At 47.1% G+C, this 22,321-nt stretch overlaps 1 protein-coding gene across 3 annotated transcripts in view; it reads left to right on the top strand.

Annotated features, from left to right (window-relative positions):
* Positions 1-22,321, top strand: part of LOC129711874 (serine/threonine-protein kinase Nek6-like) — a 117,418-nt gene that overhangs the window by 44,332 nt on the left and 50,765 nt on the right. For all 3 annotated transcript variants that reach the window (XM_055659858.1, XM_055659859.1, XM_055659857.1), the window contains exons 3-4: positions 18,052-18,192; positions 19,935-19,997. In XM_055659858.1, the coding sequence (XP_055515833.1) occupies positions 18,052-18,192; positions 19,935-19,997 (204 nt within the window). The remainder of the gene's footprint in view (positions 1-18,051; positions 18,193-19,934; positions 19,998-22,321) is intronic.

The raw sequence follows: 22,321 nt of genomic DNA, 5'->3' as shown, positions 1-22,321 counted from the left end.
GGACAGGTAAACAAATAGGAACGTTTTGTGGAATATTGACCAAACATGGATTAATGGTCTGAGTTGGTTCTGGACCCAAAACGTCACCTATTCTGCTGTTGCTCCAGTATTTTGTGTCTGTCTCGTGGATAAATGGGTTTTTCGTTTAGTTTAGAGATACAGTGGGGAAACGGGCCCTTCAGCCCACCGACTCCGCACTGACCAGTGATCCCCGCATATTAACGCAATCCTACACACACACACACACACCACACACACACACACACACACACACACACACACACACACACACACACACACTGACACACACACAGACACACACACAGACACACACACAGACACACACACAGACACACACACACACACACACACACACACACACACACACACACACACACACACACACACACACACACACACACACACACACACACGGGACAATTTACATTTATTCCAAAGCCAATTAACCTATACACTTTGGAGTTGGGAGGAAACTGAAGATCCTGAAAATCCGTGTCCAGAACATACAAAATCCGTAAACAAGCACTGTAGTCAGGATTTTCTGGCAAACAAACCGCTGAAGCCTTTTTTGCCAAATTGGCTAGGTCAATAGCAATTCCTCCTCACATTGTTCTATGACTACAGATGTATCCTTTTTGAGCATTTGCTGTGGTTAGATTTGAACTCGTGTCTCTGAATCACTAGTTCAGAGCCTTCCTACTTGTCCAGTAACTTAAAACCATGTACATTTTTGCAAACAAATGAAGTTTTGAAATTCTAGGTCACAGCAATAACCGTTGTTACAATCCTTTATTGAATGTAGAACTTTAACAGTATTATCAAAGACAATCTGGCGTTGATCTACCAGCACCGTGAGACTAGTGTCACTGTTACTGGATCCACTGTTGGGCCCAACCTCTGACTACGTTGACTAATTACATTTCACAATCTAATGTATAATGGATTCTGAAAGTAGATCATGAACATGTTCAATTATAGCCTGTCCCAAGTGCTGGTGCAATGATCACACGATTCAGTCAGCAACACTAAATCCAGATGCCAGTGTTTTAAAGATGTATGTTTTCGCCTAGATAGAGTAGAGAGTCAGAACCTTCTTTCCCAAGGTGGAAATGACAAAGATTAGAGGGCGTGGCTTTAAAGTGAGAGGAGCAACGTTTCAAGGAGATTAGTGAAAAACCCATTCTGAAAACAAGTCCATGGTGGAGCAAGGCACTGGGTGGGTGCCTGGAACGCACTGGCAGGGGTGGTGGTGGAGGCAGTTACCATAGTGGTGTTTTTGGCTTTTAGATAGGCACATGAACATACAGGGAACGGAGGCATAGGGATCGTGTGCAGGCAGATGAGGTTAGTTTATCCTGGCATCATATTTGGTGCAGACGTCCTGGGCTGAAGAGCCTGTTAAGTGCGGCACTGTTCTGCGTTCTATGTTCTGTCCTCATTTCATGGCAGTTTTGACGTATTTTGTGCCAAACCCCAGTCACAGGTTAGGTCAATAATTTCCCGAAAGCTCAGAATTTCTCTGCAAATGAGTTAAGGCCCTGTCCCACTTTCCCGAGTTGCTCACGAACTCTCCCGAGTTTTCCCCTTGATTCGAACTCGGGGAATGTCGGGTAATGTCGTTAGCGAGCTTGTAGGAGCCCGATGGAGTCCGTAGATGTTTAGTAGCGGCTCGTAATGCCAGTCATAGGTATTCGGGGCATCAGGTAATTCGGGACGGTTTTTTTGGGACTAGTGTAGCTGGGACATGTTGGTTTGTGTGGGCAAGTTGGGCCGAAGGACCTGTTTCCACACTGTATCGCTCTATGACTCCGGTTTTGCAATCTGTTAATCCTCACAGATATACAAACAACAAGCAATGGTTTAGACTAAAAAATAGTCATTCTGTCTATGATACCGTCATTAGACTGGAATGAGAAACAGACTTATCAGTAGTGGAGACACAGACACACAACACTCGCTTCCCTTCACAGAGATCTTAGAGTTTACCAGTCTCTGCTTGTGAGTAACATCTGTTCATTAAATTGATGGATGTGTCCAATTGGACTTGACCCTAGTAACTGCGGTAATCTTGCCCAGCGGAAACAAGCCTGTTATCTAGCGCTGGCTCTAATGTTCACTCTTACACTGCTCAAGGAGATAATGAGCTGTTTAATCGGCAAGAGTTTGAAGCAAGCTGTAAAAAGGCTGACAAAAATAACAGACATGGTGTTGGAGTAACTCAGTGGATTGGGCAGCAATGCTGGAGAACATGAATGGGTGATGTTTCGGGTCAGGACTCTCCTACAGTCTCAAAGGGCTGCAGAGACTTGACCAACTCAATTTTCACAATTGAAATCATAGGATCATAAGTGATAGAGCATAATTAGGCCATTCGGCCCATCAAGTTTACTCCGCCATTTAATCATGGCTGATCTATCTCTCCCTCCTCACCCCTTTCTCCTGCCTTCTCCCCAAAACCTCTGTCACCTGAATGAACAGATTCATGTTGGGGGCAAGATAGCAAATACTGGGGGAATCTTGAGTAAAAAAAAAAACCCCAAAGTGCCAGAGGAACTCAATGTGTCAGGCAACATCTGCGGAGAGAAACATAGAAACATAGAAATTAGGTGCAGGAGTAGGCCATTCGGCCCTTCGAGCCTGCACCGTCATTCAATATGATCATGGCTGATCATCCAACTCAGTATCCCGTACACATAGACAGAATAGACACATAGAATCACACGGCATGGAAACAGGCCCTTCGGCCCAACTCATCCATGCTGACCAAAATGCCCCATCCAAGCTAGTCCCATTGGTATGCATTTGGCCCAAACCCTTCTCAAGCTTTCCTATCCATGCATCTATCCAAATGTCTTAAATTGTTTGCTTTAAACTTATGCTTACATAAATTGTATGACTGACCTGGCCAGTGAAATTTCACAACACCAATTGGTGTAGGTGACAATAAATGAACCTTATGAACCTTATAAACTAAACTAAACATATCCATGTGCCTAACCAAAAGTGTCTTAAATGTCACCCTCGTATATGCTTCCACCACCACCCCAGGCACTCACCACCCTCTATGTGTAAAACTAAAAAAACATGCCCCACACACCTCCTTTAAACGTTTCCTCCCTCACCTTAAAGTTATCACCTCAAGCATTTGATATTCCCACCCTGGGAAAAAGGTTCTGACTGTCCATATTTGTTGATGTTTGTGCTGCATGCGGAGTCTTCATGCACATGTTATTGTCACAGGGTCATACAAAACAAACAGGCCTTTCAGCCCATCACCTCTATGCTGACCATCTGTACTAATCCTGTGGAATAGTGTGCAGACGCTACTGTCTACAACAAAGGGTGCAGAGGGGGTTTACTGTGAAGCGGCTTGGATTAGAGGCTATTGGCTATAAGGAGGGGTTGGGCAGACTTGAATTGTTCTCTCTGGAACGTTGGTGGCTGAGGGGAAACCTGATAGCAGTTTGTCAAATTATGAGGTAGGAGTGGCGGAGGAGACAAATACGATGATGGCATCTCAGAGGCTTTTGGATAGGAACATGGATATCCACCAAGATGCAGGACAGAACGCCACAGGAGATCCTTCTTCCCTGCGGGCTATCAAACTGTACAACTTCTCCCCTTTCTGTCGTGGGGTAGACTGAGACTGACTCCCCCCCCCCCCCCAATCTTTGCACATCCCCAATCCTTTCCACTCGTCACTTTAATTTCATGTTTTGTGTATTTTGTGTCTTATGACTGTTGGCAGATGACATTCCCTCCTGGGATGAATAAAGTCCTATCGTATCGTATATGCAGGAAATGGAGGGATATGGATCACATGCAGGCTGAGGAGATTAGTTTAATTTGGATCCATGTTTGGCCAAATGATCTGTTCCTGTGCTGTACTGTTGAAAAGTCCCAGCTTTATAAGGATTGTTGCACAAGTGAACGCAAAAGATATATTTTAATATTAAAACAGAAAATACTGGAAACACTTAGCAGATCGGGCAGCATCTGTGGACAGAGAGGTAAGTGGAAAGAACTAGACTGACAAAGAGTCTTCGATGTGAACATTGTTTGAGAAGGAACTGCTGATGCTGGAAAATCGAAGGTAGACAAAAGGGCTGGAGAAACTCAGCAGGTGCGGCAGCATCTATGGAGCGAAGGAAATAGGCGACCCTGAAGAAGGGTTTCAGCCCAAAACGTTGCCTATTTCCTTCGCTCCGTTCGATGTGAACATTACCTGTTTCTCTCTCTACAAGTGCTGCTTGACTTGCTGTGTTTTTCCAGCACTTTCTACTATTATTATTTCTGGTTGCAAACGTCTGCAGTCATTTATGATTTTCATATATTTAAAGATGATCCTGCAGTCAATTATTTATCCAAGCCCCCCCCCCACTCCCCCAACATACATTCTGTCAGCCTCTCAGTCTCTGTAACCTCGTTCAGCCATGTATGACTCTGAGGTCTCTGCACACCTCTGCTGCCTGCCCTCCACGCTCTGGACCTCCCTCTCGACATCCACCCTTGTGACCCACGTCTCCGGCCATCCTTCTACCCATCTGCCCACCCAACCGTGTAAGTGGGCCGCAGGGTGACACAGCGGTGGAGTTACTGCCTCACATCGCCAGGGACCCTGGGGTTTGATCCCGACCACGGGTGATGTCTGCACGGAGTTTCGCTGTTCTCCCCGTGACTGCGTGCGTTTACTCCGGGTGCTCCGGTTTCCTCCCACACTCCAAGGGAGAGCAAGGGAGGATTTGTAGGATAATTTGCTTTTGTAAATTGTCTCTCGTGCCTGGGACAGAGCTAGTGTACGGGTGATTGTTGGTCGGTGTGGACTCGGTGGGCCAAAGGGGCCTGTTTCCACGCTGCATCTCTAAACTAAAGTGGCTCAACATTGCATTCCATTTAACAGTGTTAGAGGCACCACACAAATGCATGCCGGAGCTTTTGACTGTGTTATTCTTGAGCGATTCACGACAGTATTTTTTTAATCTCCCTGCCTGTTTGTAGAACCTTTTCCTCCCGCGCTAATTCTCTTTATCTGACTGGTGGACTTAGTTTCCTTTCCGTGCCGTCAATTATCGGGCTGGGAATCCTTGCACAGTTTACACTGGGTTCAAGCAAACAGGTTAATAATGGCCACATTAAACAGCGCAGACAGGAACTTACGCAAACACATTAACTGCTCTTTACAGCGCCTTGAGAAAATTAAACCCACATGTCTGCAATTCTTCCTCTCCTACCGTAGCCGCTGCTCACTCGCACATCCCAGAAAAAATGCATGTGCGTTTGTTTGCTCTGCCTCATCGCAGTTTTGTTTCCTAATTAAGCTTCATTAATGCCACGTGTTCTCTTCTCTGTACAAGGACCGCACGTTGAACGGAAGAGCAGCTTTATTTCCAACACTTAACAGATTGCCATAGAAGTGATACAGATTAAAAGTGGAGTGAACACTGCAGAAGTTTAGTTTAGTTTAGTGATACAGCATGGAGACACTTCGGCCCACCGAGTCCACGCTGACTAACGATCACCTGTTCATGGGACGTGTCACAGCATGGTTTGGGGACCTGTGGTCTACCCTCTGAGTGAAAAAGTTGCCCCCGAGGTCCCTCTTAAATCTCTCCCACTCACCAAAAGCCTGTGCCTTCTAGCTTTAGAATCCTCTGTCCTGGGAAAAAGACTAAGTGTACACTTTATCCATGTCCCTCATGATCTTGTAGACCTCAATAAGGTCACACTACAAAGCCTAGCCACCTCCTCCTGTAACGCAGCCCCAGACACCCAGGTATCATCCTGGTGAATCTCTTCCACGTGCTTTCCAGCCTAATGGCATCCTTCATTTAGCTGGGCGACCAGAACTGTACACAGTACTCCAATGATCTGGTTTTCCCCAACATCCTAAAGATGGTTTAGGCTTGGGTATCGTGTGTACTGAGGTACAGTGAAAAGCATAGTTTTGCATGTCATTCCAAACAGATCAGTTATGTCATGCATAAATACAATCAAATCAAACACTAGTACAATACATAGAGCAAAAGGAAAGATAGAGTGCAGAATATAGTTCTCAGCATTGTAATGCATCAGTTCCATAGACAAAGGCCAATGTCTGCAATGGGGTAGAGATGAATCAGACAACCCTAGCTTGTGGAAGGACCGTTCAGAAGCCTGATAACACTTGGGAAGAAGCTGTACCTGAGTCTGGTGGTGCGAGCTTTCAAGCTTCTGTACCTTCCACCAGACAGGAGCAGGAAGAAGAATGAATATCCGAGGTGGGACAAGTCTTTGATTATGGTGTCTGCTTTTCTGAGGCAGCATGAAGTCAATGGTGGGGATTTTGGTCTGTGGGATGGGCGGACTGGGCTACATCGATAGCTCTCTGCAATATCTTGCAGTCTTGGGTAGTGTTGTTCCTGAACCAACATGTGATGTAACCCAACGGAACGTTTTCCATTGTGCATCTGTAGTTTGTAAGAGTCAGAGATATATGCCGAATATCCTTAGTCTCCTCAGGAAGCAGAACGTTGGTGCTCCAAGGAACTTGAAGCTCTCAACCATTTCCACTTCCATACCACTGATGCTGATTGGGGCATCTTTAGTTTAGTTTAGAGATACAGCACAGCAACAGGCCCTTCAGCCCACCGAGTCTGTGCCATCCAGCAATCCCCCTTCACTAGCACTACCCTACACACTAGGGGCAATTTACAATTGTTACTGAAGCCAATCAACCAACAAACCTGTAGGCCTGGAATGGCGGAGTAGACTTGATGGGCCGAATGGCCTAATTCTGTTCCTATCACTTATGACTTTATGACTTATGACTCTTCTTCAGACTCGGGGGGGGAAAGGGAAATGAGAGATATAGTCGGTGATATAGAGAGATATTGAACAAATGAATGAAAGATATGCAAAAAAGTGACAATGATAAAGGGAACAGGCCACTTGTTAGCTGTATTCTCGGTGAGATCGGGTTTGCTATGTTGCATTCATCAGGCTTGGTCACATTCCACTTGCTGTTCAGTGTGTAAACATCACTGAAGGAATGGGCCCCTTGTAGCGGAGCTGGAAGGGGATGAAAGGAAGTGTGAGCAAGGAATGCAAGTGCATTGTAGGACAACACACACAGGCTTAGGCTGCTTCCTGCCTATGGTCTAGTCTAAGTGTTCAAGAAGGAACTGCAGATGCTGGAAGATCGAAGGTACACAAAATTGCTGGAGAAACTCAGCGGGTGCAGCAGCATCTATGGAGCGAAGAAAATAGGCGACGTTTCGGGACGAAACGTCGCCTATTTTCTTCGCTCCATAGATGCTGCTGCACCCGCTGAGTTTCTCCAGCAATTTTGTGTACCTATGGTCTAGTCTAGTTTAGTTTAGAGATACAGCACGGAAACAGGCCCTTGGCCCACCGAGTCTGTGCGCCGACCTGCGATCACCCTGGACACCAGCACTATCCTACGTACAAGGGACAATTTATAATTTACAGAAGCCAAATGAACGTCCAAACCTGGGTGTCTTTCGAGTGTGGGAGGAAAACGAAGATCTCAGAGAAAACCCTCAACGGTCACAGGGAGAACGTGCAAACTCTGTGCAGACAGCACCCGTAGTCAGGATTGAACCCGGGTCTCTGGGGCTGTGAGGAAGCAACTCTACCGCTGCACCACCATGCCATCTGGGTCAGGAGTTAAGTTCCCAGTTCTAAGGAGCAGTGCTGGCTAGATGCAGCCAGCTTGTCTAGACTTCTGTGTCTGTGTTGTCTAGACTTCTGTGTCAGTGTCTGTGAAGCACAGAACAGAATAGACTGGAGTTCAGGTGCTGGCATGATTTATCCCTAGTGTGTAGGATAGAACACAGTGGACAGCTGATCACTGGAGCGTGTGGACTCAGTGACTCCAAAGGGCATTTCTACGATACACCTGTAGAAATTGGTAAGAGTTGTTGGAGACTAGCCGAAGTTTCTTTGCCTTTGGAGGAACAAGAGGCATTGGTGTGCTTTCAAACGGTCTAGGAGTAGAATTAGTCTATTCGGCCCATCAGGTCTACTCTGCCATTTGATCGTGGCTGATCTATCTTTCCCTCTCAACCCCATTCACCTGCCTTCTCCCCATAACCCCTGACACCTGTACTAATCAATTTTCTTGACCATACTGTCAATGTTGGTGGAGAAGAAAAATTGTTGGTGATATTTATAACTAGGGTTCTCGACCATCTCCACTTAAGATGGTTCATGGATACAGACTGGGGCAGGTACTAACTTGCTGAAGTTAATGACACAACTCCTTCATGGTGCTGACATTGAGGGAGAGGTTGTTGTCCTGACTCCATGTAACGAAGCTCAATCTCCTTCTTTTCATCCCGCTCCTCATTGTTTGAGTTTGGGCCCACCACAGTGGAGCAATTTGTAAAGTTGTAAATGCAGTCGGAGCGGGGTTTGGGCGCATGGCTGTGAGTGCACAGTGAGGCCACTGGTGTTGAGAATTACCATGGAGGTTTCGTCGCCTACCATCAGTGACAGTGGCCTAAAGGGTCAGGAAGTCAAGGATCCAGTTGCAGAGGGAATGCTCTATCCTACATCCAAGACTTTAAAGTTTGGCCAAAGGGCCTGTTGGCATGACATCTAGCTCTGGAGCAACTCAGCTGACCCGATGACAAAAAAAAGCTCATCAACACCTCGCCTTCCACAGAACATTGAGGAGATTCTATGTGTCGCCAAATATTTCATGGAACTTCCACAGTACGGTAGATAGGTTTGCCAACTTTCTCACTCCCAAATAAGAGACAAAAGGTCAAAATAAGGGACAAATTCCTGACGGCAATTCGTTGACTGACTTGGCCGTGGCTGGGTGGATGTTGAGTTGGCCCGGGTGCTGGACTGTGTACACGGCATGAACCGATGATGGTGGTGTCGGCGGTAAGCGAAGGTCTGAAGGTCGGACAGCTGGCCGGGCTGCCGACCGACGAGGCCCAAGGGCGAGACGCTGCTGCTGCTGCACTCCAGGTCCATCACGAGTACTGACCTCCCCACCATCAAAGAGATTTACAGGCGGCACTGCCTCAGAAAGGCAGGCAACATCATCAAAGACCCTCATCCCACCACTACCATCAGGAAGAAGGTACATGAGCCTGAGAACAGTGAACACCATTTTTTAAGGACAGTGTAGGAAGGAACTGCAGGTGCTGGTTTAAACCGAAGACAGACACAAAAAGCCGGAGTAACTCAGCCGGTCAGACAGCATCTCTGGAGAAAAGGAATAGGTGACTTTTCGGGTCGCAGTTGCTGACCCTTCTTCTGAAGAAGGGTCTCGACCCGAAACGTCACCTAATGCTTTTCTCCGGAGATGCTGCTTAACCCACTGAGTTACTCCAGCTTTTTGTGTCTGTCTTAAGGGCCTGTCCCACTTGGGCGACATTTTCGGCGACAGCCTGGTCGGGGCGTGGCGCGGTGTGACGCATGTAGTGACGCGCGGTGTCTCCCTGTCGCCCCTGGATTTTGGAATGTTCAAAATCGCCAGGCGACACCTGGGTGTCTTATCATGTCGTGCGCCCGGTCACACGCTGGCGTACGCTGTCCTGCGGGTGACGCGGGTATATAATGCGCGAACGTATCCATTAAAAAGTTGATGGTCCTTAGATTTATTGTAGATAAGTTCATTTCCAATGTGATTATTATACTTCGGTGTAACCTTCTTGTGTTGTGAAGGCGGGTGATGCGGAGTGTCGTACAACGTGACGGTTTTTAGGGCGTGAGTCACTGGCGTTCCCAGTCGCCAAAAAAATCGCAAAGTGTGACAGGCCCTTTAGGTTGAAGAACAGCTTCTTCCCATCCACCAGCAGGCTCCTAACCCCGCACAACACTAACCTCACCAACAGCGATCATCTATAGACTTTGTCTTTGGTTGCACTGCAAGCTTCAGTTTAACTCTATTTTAGTTGCCTAGTGTTGCTGATTATTAGATTGTATTATTGATTATGGCATATCTGTTTGTGTGATATGGTGTGAATGGGCCTGAAACTATAGTGACGTTTAGGAGTCTTTGAGACGGGCACAGGGACATGCAGGGAACGGAGGGATATAGATCATGTGCAGGCAGCGGAGTTTAGTTTATCTTGCTTTCGTATTTGAGACGGGCACAGACATTGTGGGCCGTAGGGCCTGTTCCTGTGCTGTACACGTGTATGCCAAAGATAGACACAAAGTGCTGGAGCAATGCAGCGGGTCAGGCCGCATCTGTGGAGAAAAAGAACAGGTGACGTTTTGGGTTGGCACCCTTCGTCAGACCCAAAGTCTGAAGAGATGCTGCCTGACCCGCTGAGTCGCTCCAGCCCTTTGTGTCTATCTTTGGTGCAAACCAGCATCTGCAGTTCATTCGTACACATGCTGTACTGGTCTATGTTCTTAGCTGCAGCAAGTAAGAATTTCATTGTTCCATTGCCAGTACATATGACATTTACGATACGATACAATGCAATAGAACTTTATTTATCCCAGGAGGGAAATGCATCTGCTAACAGTCATAAAATACATGATACATGGAATTAAAGTGACGAGTGGAAAGTCCTGGGGGATGTGCAAAGATTGGGGAGGGGGGGGGGGGTGAGGGGGGGAGGGGGGGGGGGGGGTGGGGGAGGAGGGGGGGGGGGGGGGGGGGGGAGCCAGTCTCAGTCTACCCCACGACAGAAGGGGGTGGAGTTGTAAAGTTTGATAGCCACAGGGAAGAAGGATCTCCTGTGTCGTTCTGTGCTGCATCTTGGTGGAACCAGTCTGTTGCTGAAGGGATTCCTCCTAAATACTCTTTAGTCTATGACTGGCAACCTGCTTATGTCAGGAGATTAGTTACAGTTGGACATAAGGACATTTGTGGGCACCAGACAGCAGGACGGATAGATCCAGGGATAGGAATGATACTCTGCATCTGGTGATGCCAGGGCTATTCTCCCTGGAGCTGAGGAGATTAGATGGAGTAGTCCAGGATCAGGAAAGCATTAGGTAGGATAACAAAATACTGCAAAACCTGTGCAATTTGGACGCATCAGTGTGTTGGAGTCCGGTCCGATCGCCCAACTTGGCCTCTGTTTTATTTCTGAGGCCGACGGAGGCAAATTAATGAGCAGAATTTATCTTGTTGCGGCCAGTTCTTCAGAGGCTGTTGGAACATCAGAGATGCCCAGACTGCTGTGGGCATTATCTAAACCAGCTTGCCGAGACTCTCTCCAGGATCACAGTCCTGTCTGCTGTTATGTCAGCTCCACAGTGTACGTACAACGCACACTAAATACTTTCAGCCCTGGCCGAGCTTCATCAGTTGCTGTGCTGGGTGTTTTTACTGTTTGTGCTTTATGCATTTAGGACAAACTTGGATTGTTTTGTCTGGAGAGTCGAAGGTTGAGGGGAAACCTGATAGAAGTATATCAAATTATGAGAAGCCGAGATATAGTAAAAAGTCAGAAGTTTTTTTTGTCGGGTGGAAATGTCAAAGGCTTGCGGGCATAGCTTTAAGATGAGAGGGGTAAAGTTTAAAGGGGATGCGCAGGGCCAGGTTTTGTACAGAGGCTGATGGGTGCCTGGAGCGCGTTGCCTGTGGTGGAGGTGGAGGCAGATACGATGGTGGCAGCGAAGAGGCTTTTGGATAGGCACATGGACATGCCGGGAACGGAGAGATATGGATCGTGTACAGACAGAGGAGATTAGTTTAACATGGATAGACACAAAGTGCTGGAGTAACTCAGCGGGTCAGGCAGCATCTCTGGAGAAAAAGGATGGGTGACGTTTCGGGCCGGCCTGAACCATTGAGTTACTCCAGCACTTTGTGTCTGGCTACAGTATAAGCCAGCGCCTGCAGTTCCTTTCCGCACTGTTAGTTTAACGTGGCAGTATGTTCGGCACGGACATTGTGGGCCGAGCAGCCTGTTCCTCTGCTGTTCTCAAGGCCACTGGGGATGAACAATAAATGCTGTTCTTGGCAGCAACGCCCACAAGCCAAACGAGAAACTCTACCCCACTGACCCACCTCCCCATCCCAATCCGCGGACCCACGTACAGCCGGGAACCCCCTGCCATATCATCCACCAAGTTTGAGACCTCCCAGGCCATGGAGTGTTCTTATTGTAGACAAAAATGCTGGAGAAACCCAGCGGGTGAGGCAGCATCTATGGAGTGAAGGAAATAGGCAACGTTTCAGCATCTGCAGTTCCTTCTTAAACATAATGTTCTTATGTGTGGCTGCTGCTCCAACATGTCACAACCCCTCCAGGGCGAAATGCCGTTTGCAGCCATCGAACCTTCTGAACTTTCTGAATTTGCATTATCATTGTCCCTGCAACATGAAGAAGCCCGTTTTGCATTATGTCTCACGGGAGAGTGCTAATTAAAAATTAAATACATTACAGCGGCCTTCGTGTTTGAACAAAACTACGGTATGTAAAAGAGGAAACAGTCTGTGGCCGTAAGTGGGGAATAACGTTCCTTAATAAATGTAGACATGTTAAATACCACAAGATAATCTGGTAATGCGCTTTGTGACTGACGGTGGGTAAGGATAATGAAAGCAGGCAGTTTGCTGTGGTTTTGTTGCCTGACCCCATGTCTTGAGCTTTGGAGGGAGTAGGTGTACCGCGTCCTTTGATAGCTATATTACTTTAATTAAGGCTGATGGGCTGTGATGCAGAATGCAAATCTAGGTCATTGCATATGTAAATGTGCAGCTGCGGTCTTGCGGGATGCCAGGTTGCATCAGGCGGTGTGTCCCACTGCCACGGAGTGTTGTGGCAGGCGGGCGGGCGGGCTCGTCGCAAACAGTCTAGGGTCCTTTCGCTGCTGCACATTGAGGGACCAGGGTGTGGTGGGGTCACCCCTATGTGGGATTCTCTGCCACAGGAGGCAGTGGAGGCCAATCCACTGGATATTTCCAAGAGAGAGTAAGTCTGAAGAAGGGTTTCGGCCCGAAACGTTGCCTATTACCCTCGCTCCATAGATGCTGCCGCACCCGCTGAGTTTCTCCAGCACTTTAGTCTACCTCCGAGAGTTAGATTTAGCTCTTTGGGATAAAGGAATCAAAAGATATGGGGAGAAATCAGGAACTGATTTTGGATGATCAGCCATGATCATATAGAATGACTGTGCTGGCTCGAAGGGCCGAATGGCATACACCTGCACCTATTTTCGATGTTTCTATGATATCACCCCACGGGGCCGAATGAATGGCAAGGGTGTGGACTTAATTATGATTTTTGGGAACTCTATGAAATATAACGCTAACAAATGTATGCATAGCCGCTGAGAACATCGGAGGAAATTTGGACAGTTCTTGATTTTGTACATATTTTTTATCCTGAATAAAGTTTTTTTAAAATAAATCATTGGTCTGGTGGAGATGCCCCTGAACCAAGGGAAGGGGAATCACCCCAGGGGGCCACATGAATGGCAAGGGTGCTGGTTGCGAGGATAGTTTGTGAACACTACCGAATATGACACTACCGACTAGACGAACTCCGAGAGTGTTGGAAGAGTTTTTGCACTGCTCTTGTTTTGTATATGTTTTTATTATCCTGAATAATTTTTGGAAAAAAAATTGGATCTGCGCCTTTCAGCTGGTGTTGTCATGGTGACCGCTTCCCTCCGTTGAGCTGCGCCTGTTTTGATCCTCAGTGTTGTGATAATTTGCCTCGGGTGAGGAGGAGAGACCCAGGCTACCGTGGCAACATGTTCCTCCTTGCAATCTGACCCGCGCCAGACTGCCAGCGCCATGTAACTGAGAAGTTACACTTGGTCCTGGACCATCAACGATCGGCCCATCAACCATCAACCATCGAAGGTACACAAAAATGCTGGAGAAACTCAGCGGGTGCAGCAGCATCTATGGGGCGAAGGAAATAGGCAACGTTTCGGGCTGGAACCCTTCTTCTGACTGATGGGGAGGTCCCCATCAGCATTTTTGTGTACCTTCGATTTTCCAGCATCTGCAGTTCCTTCTTAACCCATCAACGATCAACCTATCACCCATCAATCCATCAACCATTAAAAAAAATCGACCATCAACCTGGGAGTTACACTGGGTCATCAACGATCAACCTATCAACCATCGGCCATTAATGATAAATAAAATCAACCATCAACGATCAACCATCAATCATCAGCCATTAACCATCTTGAACCACCCTATGTAATCCTGACCACAACACTACTTCTGCAACCCGATCGACTACAAACCTTGTATATGTTGTACTACCTACTTCAGTTTGCACTATTATAATCTGGTTACCACCACCCCCTGCAATACGTTCCAGGCACCCACCACCCACTGTGTAAAAAAACACATCTCCGTTAAACTTTCCCTCTCTGACCTGGTCACCCTTGTCAGATACAGTAGAAGATACAGCGACCTATCTCAGCACAGCAAGCAGCCATAGACAGCATTGTGACCATGGCCAGGCCGTCCTTTGGGATTACAGGGAATAAAGACGGCCGTCATTTTAATGAATGTAAAAGCTGCTTGGGATCTGAACTCCCTCGATTCAAAATAATTCACAAACTGCGCGTTGGACCCTGGACCTACTGGGAGAGAGATGCGCACTTTGAAAGGGTCACTCTGTGTGCTGACAATTCCCCAGTCAGATACCCTGCCGCAGTCAATGAGAAACAGCAGGTCAAACTGACCAATGAGCCAACGTTGCGACTGAGACAAGATTTGAAGTGTTGTCGTAGTTTTAGTTTATTATTGTCACGTGCATCGAGGTTCAGTGCAAAGCGTTTTGTTGCGTGCTAACCAGTCAGCGGAAGGACAATATACGATTCAAAGTGTGAACATGATCTCCATGATAATACAGAGCCTTCTGTCATATCGATGACATGACCATGTCATAGTAGCAGAATTAGGCCATTCGGCCCATTAAATCTACACCGCCATTCGATCGTGGCTGATCTATCTTTCCCTCTCAACCTCGTTCTCCTGCCTTCACCCCGTAATTTGTGACACCCTTACTAAGCATGAACCCCAATACTAACCAAGGAATCCATGGCGAAGGGTGATATCGGCTGGTTTTTGTCAAGTCCGCTCCCTCTCCTGAGTAACATTTCACCGTGTCTTTTAACATCGAGATAAAGAGCTGCGTTCAGTGAATAATATTCACGGGGTGGGTGACACGGATACTTGTCCCGGTCACTCCTTGTCGATTATATCTGTGTTTATGTTGCTCTGTATCACAAAGCAATACGTATAAACTGTCCCTTTACCTGGCAACTAAAGGGTGTGGATTACAAATCCAGAGCAAGAGGCAGTAATGGTCAGGCTGCGATTAATAAATGCCGACCTTTAGAAATTACCATCACCATATTCCAGCTACAGAGCTGTTTGTTGGGCCGACCAATTTGATGACACTCTGGAGGCTTTAGTATCACAGCCATCGACTTTTAGGGTGATGGAACGGTTACTTAACTTATTGCTTGAAACACATTACAGCCTGGAAAGGAAAATGCTGGGGTTTGAAATCCTCCTGTGTACAGTAAAATATATTACTGTAACACCAATTGTCATGTTCAGTGCATGGATGATTAACACAATCAGCTCCAGTGGTCCCATTGTTTATGGGATGCACGGGAACACCGCCATGCTCTTCCTAACTGCTCCTACTCCGGCTGTAAATTGTGAGCACGTCATTGGTGAGATCCTGAAACGAGGGAGATGGGGAGAGGGGAAGGGAGGGAGAGGAGGGGAGCGAGAGAGAGAGGAGGTGGAGAGAGGGGGTGGGGAGAGAGAGGGGGGTGGGGAGGTGTGAGGGTAAGAGAGAGAGATAGAGGTGAGTGAGAGTGAAAGAGGAAGTTAAAGGGGGGAGAATGTGGGGGAGATGGAGAAGGGGTGAGAGGAAGGGGCGAGAGAGATAGTGGGTGAAAGGGAGAGAGAGAGAGAGTGAGAGTGTGATCTGCCCAATGATGTACAGGTCAAGGCATGAATTTAAAAGCTTTGGGCCAACAATGCATTCTGAGGAGAAGGAGAAATCAAAGTCGGGAAAGTGTGCGGCAGCTTTCTAGGAGTTTTATATGATTTATATGATTTGGTTCTCATCGCTCCATTATGGGAAGTATGTGGTGGCTTCGGAAAGGGTGCAGAGGAGGTTTACCAGAGAGATGGCTTGATTAGGGTGTGTTAGCTGCAGGAAGAGTTTAGAGTTACAGTGCAGAAACAGGCTCTTTGGCCCACCGAGTCCACGCCGACCAGCGATCACCCCGTACACTAGCACTATCCTATACACTAGGGACATTTTACAACTTTTACCAAACCCCATTTACATACAAACCTGCTCGTCTTTGGAGTGTGGGAGGAAACTGGAGGACCCAAGGAAAACCCACGCGGTCACGGGGAGGAAGTACAAACTCCGTACACACAGCACCCAGCACATAGACTGGATGAAACCTGGGTCTCTGGCACTGTAAGGCAGCAACTCTACCATAGCACCACCGTGCTGTTGAGGTTGAGAATTGTTTTCTCAGGAACGCCAGAGGTTGAGGGGAGACCCGATAGACGGTTGTAAAATGATGAGAGACATGGATAGGATAGTCAGCCACAACGTGTTTTTCCCCAGGATGGAAATGTCAAATTCTAGAGGCCGTAGCTTTAAGGTGAGAGGGGCAAAGTTTGAAGGAGGTGCACGGGGCAAGATTTTTAAACAGATCGAGGTGGGTGCCTGGAACACGTCACTGGGGGGGGTGGTGGTGGAGGCTGATACGACCGTGGTGTTAAAGGGACTTTTGGGTGGGCATATAGAGGGGACTGGATTACCTGAAGGCAGGTGAGAGTCGGTGTTGGCTTTCATGACACTATGGGCAGAAGGGCCTGTTCTATGTTCCGTGTTCAAACTGTCGCCACTCAGAGAGTCCATGAACCTCCGATAATCTGACGCCCAATTTTTCGGAAGACATGATGTTTCTCATCTGTCTCTGCCGGGCCCTGTATCTTGCATTCCCTTCAAACACACCCGGTTCACTAAATGTTTATTGATCTACAATCTTGCATCTATATTGGAGCATTAACAGGGGTTATATCCAATTGTCCTGAAAATCTGCCTATCTGGCATTGCCAATTCCCCCAGAGATGCTGGGTTAATAAAGAGTCACATATTGAGTGGTATAACATAGGCAACAGGCCCTTCGGCCCACAGTGTACATGCTGACCTACACTAATCCCATTTGCCTTCTCTGGTGTGGCGATTGGAGTAAACATTCCCAGTTGCTTCTTGGAGTGACCCGTAAAGATATTCCGGACAAGGTGATAGAAGCAAGTTCAGGGTAAAGATGTGATGTGGAATTTTGCGGAAGGGGGGTGGGGGAGGTTGGTTCTTTCACAATCTCAGAGGGGCCCCCATCTGTGACATTTCCTTCAATAAATTGACGGACAGTAGTTTAATTGATCAACCTGGCGTCATATGTGGACGGGATGTTGGAGAAGGCTTTTGGCACGTTGGCCTTCATTGGTCAGATAATTGAGGATTGAAGTTGGGATGTTACGTTATACAGTTGGACAAAACTTTGGTGAGACCGCGCTTTAGAGCATTGTGTTCAATTTTGCTCACTTTGCTATAGGAAAGATGCCATTATATCCCCAGAGGCCCGGGTTCGATCCTGACCTCGGGTGCTGTCTGCGTGGAGTTTGCACATTTTCCCTGTGACCGCGTGGGTTTCCTCCCGGTGCTCCAGTATCCTCCCACGTGCTAAAGATGTGCGGGTCTGTATGTTATTTGACGTCTGTAAATTGCTTCTGACGTGCAGGGCGGGGATGAGAACGTGGGATAAAATCGAACTAGCGTGAACGGGAGATCGATGGTGGTCTCGGTGGGCCGAAGGGACTGTTTCACTGCTGTATCTCTAAACTAAATGTATCCTTTAAACGCTAAACATTCACAGAGTTGTGCTAGATAGAGGCTCTTTAATTAACATCGGTGGTTGAAGATGTATGGAATTTTGAAAGTTGCACTGGCAGCCAGTTTGGGTGAGAATGCCTATCCTCCCCTCACCTTTATTAATGAAAGCTGATGGCAGGTCTTCTCTTCCTTGGCACAGAGGCACTCGCCCACCTACACCTACCGCAGCAGACTGGGGGACTTCCGTATCGAGAAGAAGATTGGCCGGGGCCAGTTCAGTGAAGTCTACCGAGCAACCTACCTACACAATGGAAAGGCGGTGGCATTGAAGAAAGTCCAGGTATGGGCATCCCTGATACACACCGTCTTGCTAAGCCATCCCTTCAAACCACTCTTTTTAGACAGTGTTAAACTTATCATATTTCAACTTCTATGATGATGTGAATGGTTTAACCTATACGTAGCATTCCATAAAAATGAGTCTGAAGAAGGGTCCTGATCCAAAACATTCTCGGACTATCTTTAACTGGTCTTTACTGGACTTTATCTTGCAATATACGTTATTCCCTGTATCATGTATCTGTACACTGGATGGTTCGATTGTAATCATGTATTGCCTTTCCACTGACTAGTTAGCACGCAACAAAAGTTTTTCCCTGTACCTCAGTACACGTGACAATAAACTAAACTGAGCATAATAAAAATAAATTACCTATCCAAGTTCTCCAGAGATGCTGCCTGACCTGCGGAGTTACTCCAGCACTTTGAGTCTTGTTTTGTAAAGCAGCATTTGGTAATCAGCAAGATTTGGTAATCAGAAACACCCCTCACCTGTATCCACCCATCACTTGCCAGGCTTTGTCCCGCTCCCACCTCTCTTCCAGCTTTCTGCCCCAATTAGTCTGAAGAAGGGTCCCGGCCATGTTCTCCAGAGGTGTTGCTTGACCTGCTGAGTTATTCCAGCACTTTTTTTGTAAGCCAGCATCTTCAGTTTCATGTGTCTCCTTCAAAATATGAAATAAACTTCATCTGGACTCAAGTGCTTTTCCCTTGGATTAAAATATTTCCAATTCAGTTATTAATTATAAGAAACGCTATTTGTAACATTCCAACTGCCTTAAATGGATAACTGCATTGCCATATGACTGCTTCAGTGTGGCAAAATAAATAGGAGCAGGGGGAGGCTATTTGGCTCATCGAGCCTGCCCTGACCATCATCGAAATATTGGCTGAGCCTCTATCCCAGCACCATCTCCCACATTGCTTGATTCTCTCAGAGTTTTGAATGAACGCAGTGACTGAGAGTCCCCAGTTGTCTGCGGAACATAATTCCAATGGCTGCTCTCCCTTTAGAACATAGGAGAATACAAGCCCTTCAGCCCACAATGTCCATTCCCTGCATATCCAAGTGCCTGTCTAAAAGCCTCTTCAACACCACTACCATTTCTGGCTCCACCATCACCCCTGGTAGAAACTTTGTTTGTAAAAAAAATCTTCTCGTCTCAGTCCCTGCACTTTCTCTCTAATGCTGTAAATCCCTATATTCTTCACTCTTGGCATTTTTCTTCTTGCATTACGTGTTGTACTTGCGTGTGACATGATTATACACGTGTAAAGCATGATTTCACTTGCTCGCATGCAAACAAAGCATTTCACTATATCTCGGTACACGTGACGATAATAAACCAATTCCTAATGCCTACGACTCATCCTGAAATTGCCGCAATAAAGACCACAATTTAAATTGTACCTAACAAGATTTAATACACTGAGCAATTCTTTTTTTTCAAGTGCAATAGTTGGTCTTATTAGAGGAGATGTGGTTTTCTAGGATTATATTAACAGCTTATTTTTCTCATCGAGTCCACACACAAGATTAGAAGTTGTTCAGCCTGAGCTGAACTCACTTCTCGGCATCTGCACACAATGGTGTCTGTCTTGTGCGTGGTGGTGGACAGGTTGGTGGAAACGGGGCCGTGACGTGAACGCTCTTTCCTTGACCCCCATATTAACAGCTGTAACAGCTGGATGTTATAGCTATCTCCGGATCTTTATACTACCTTCTGTTATTGTCTTTGTTAGGTATTTGAGATGATGGATGCAAAGGCAAGACAAGACTGCATCAACGAGATTGACCTTCTAAAGGTAAAGCAGTAAGATGCTGGAGTTGTTATCGGAAATCCTTGTGCAGCTTTAATCATTGACTCTGCCAAAGAGCCATTGTCTTGTACAGAATGTCATTGGGAGATGGAGAGTTCTGAAGTCATACAACACATAAGGGCGGCAAGGTGGCGCAGCGGCAGAGTCGCTGCCTTACAGGGCTTGCAGCGCCAGAGACCCGGGTCCGATCCCGACTACGGGTGCTGCCTGTACGAAGTTTGTACATTCTCCCCGTGACAGCGTGGGTTTTCTCCGAGATCTTCGGTTTCCCCCCACACTCCAAAGGCGTACAGGTGTGTAGGTTAATTGGCTCGTTATAAGTGTAAATTGTCCCCAGTGTGTGTAGCATAGTGTTAACGTGCGGGCATCGCTGGTCGGTGTGGACTCGGTGGGCTGAAGGGCCCATTTCCGCTCTGTATCTCTAAACTAACATGGCCACAAGCCCCTTGGCCCAACTTTCCCATGCCGAACAAGATGCCCATCTACACTGTCCTCCCTGCCCATGGTTGGCCCATATCCCTCTAAACCAGGGGTATCAAACTCATTTTAACTCAATGCGACTTCATGCGCGCCGTGCATGCGGGAACGCAGTACGATCTGGCACCGTGGATAGCTGCAGCCCGCTCTAGCATCGGGGAAATCCCACGGGTCGGATCGGACCCTGAGTTTGACACCCCTGCTCTAAACCTTTCCTATTCACGTGATGGTCTAAAAATCTTTCAAAAGTCCTTCAGGTACATTGCTCAACTACCTCCTCTGGCAGCTCGTTGCTTGCACCCAGCACTGTGTGAAAAAGATGCCCCTCCGGTTTCAAAACCTTTTCTTTCACACCGTAAACCTATCACCTCTGTCCTTGATTCCACTACTTGGGTAAAAGACTGCATTCACCCTGAAGGGGGTGCCTCAAGAAGGGTCCCGACCCAAAACGTCACCTATCCATGTTCTTCAGAGATGCTGCCTGATCCGCTGAGTAACTCCAGCATATTGTTTTTCCAATATCAAGTTGGCTACTTTATCTACGTTTCATTTCCTCTAGTGGAGAGTATTCCGTCACAATGTAGGCAGCGTGAAGTCCCTTGGGATGTCAGGAGCTGAGCCCTTTCCCAAGGACCTGCTCTAATCCTTATGTGGACGAGAGCAGCCAACATCACAGGGGATGGACACAAAAAGCTGGAGTAACTCAGCGGGTTAGGCAGCCTCTCTGGAGAGATGGAATAGGTGATGTTTCGGATCGCCATCCTTCTTCAGACCTACACGTCACCCATTCCTTCCCGAGATGCTGCCTGTCCCGCTGAGCAACTCCAGCTTTTTGTGTCGATCTTCAGTTTAAACCAGTATCTGCAGTTCCTTCCTACACACTACATCATGGGGGAGTTGTGCTGTAAATGTCCCAGTGTCAGTGGCCAAAAGGAGCGAGGCCAAAATCTGTAAACAATCAAAGGCGTCTGATTTTAATTCCTCGAATGTAGCAATATAAAAGGAGCATTGTTCTCGGAAATCTCTGGCTTGTAATGTCTGAACTTTGTCTTCTAAATAAATCGTCTGTTTACCGAGAGCCTCCTCAGCTGCCGTAGCTGGGATCCTGAGGAAATGTTCTCAACGAACCTGCTTTTTATAGAACAATTTAATCAGGGTTATGTTCGATCAGAAATACCATTACCAAGGTTGCGAAAGTCAAACGCATTCAAATGGCTGATGGAAACTTATCGACAAACATCAATGTTCTTGAGGCACAATGTGTCAGTCTTGTAGCTGGCAATGCTTTGGATATTTTGCAATCAGCCGTGCAGTCATCCCCAGAGTTAGATGTTCTCCATCTGTTAGATGTCCCACTGTCCTCCCTCACAACACTAACCTATTGAACAAAAGACAGGGTTGGTGGCACTCAGCGGGTCAGGCAGCATCTGTGGAGAAAAATGGAGAACCACCATCCACCCCCCCTCCTCACCTATATCCACCTATCACTTGCCAGGATTTATCCCAGCCCCAACTCTATTTTCCAGTTTTCTCCCACCCTCTTCCGTCATTTTGAGCATTTTGTCCTGACCTGAAACGTTGTCTGTCCATTCATCCAGGGATTCTGCCGTTCCTGCTAAGTTACTCCAGCACTTTGTGTCAGAAGAAGGGACCCGTCCCAAAACGTCACCCATCTTTTTTTCTCCAGAGTTGCTGCCTGATCCACTGAGTTGCTCCAGCACTTTGTTTTATGCTCAAGATTCCAGCTCCTGCAGTTCCCTGTGTCTCCATTTTGCCAATTGAACATGAGAGCAAGGGTCAGGAGTGTCGTGGCCTGCCCACGCCTTGACCAA

This window comes from Leucoraja erinacea, chromosome 31, assembly GCF_028641065.1.
Source record: "Leucoraja erinacea ecotype New England chromosome 31, Leri_hhj_1, whole genome shotgun sequence".
In the NCBI taxonomy this organism is placed as follows: Eukaryota; Metazoa; Chordata; class Chondrichthyes; order Rajiformes; family Rajidae; genus Leucoraja; species Leucoraja erinaceus.
Note: the sequence above shows the minus strand (reverse complement) of the source record. Positions and strands in the feature narration are given on the sequence as shown.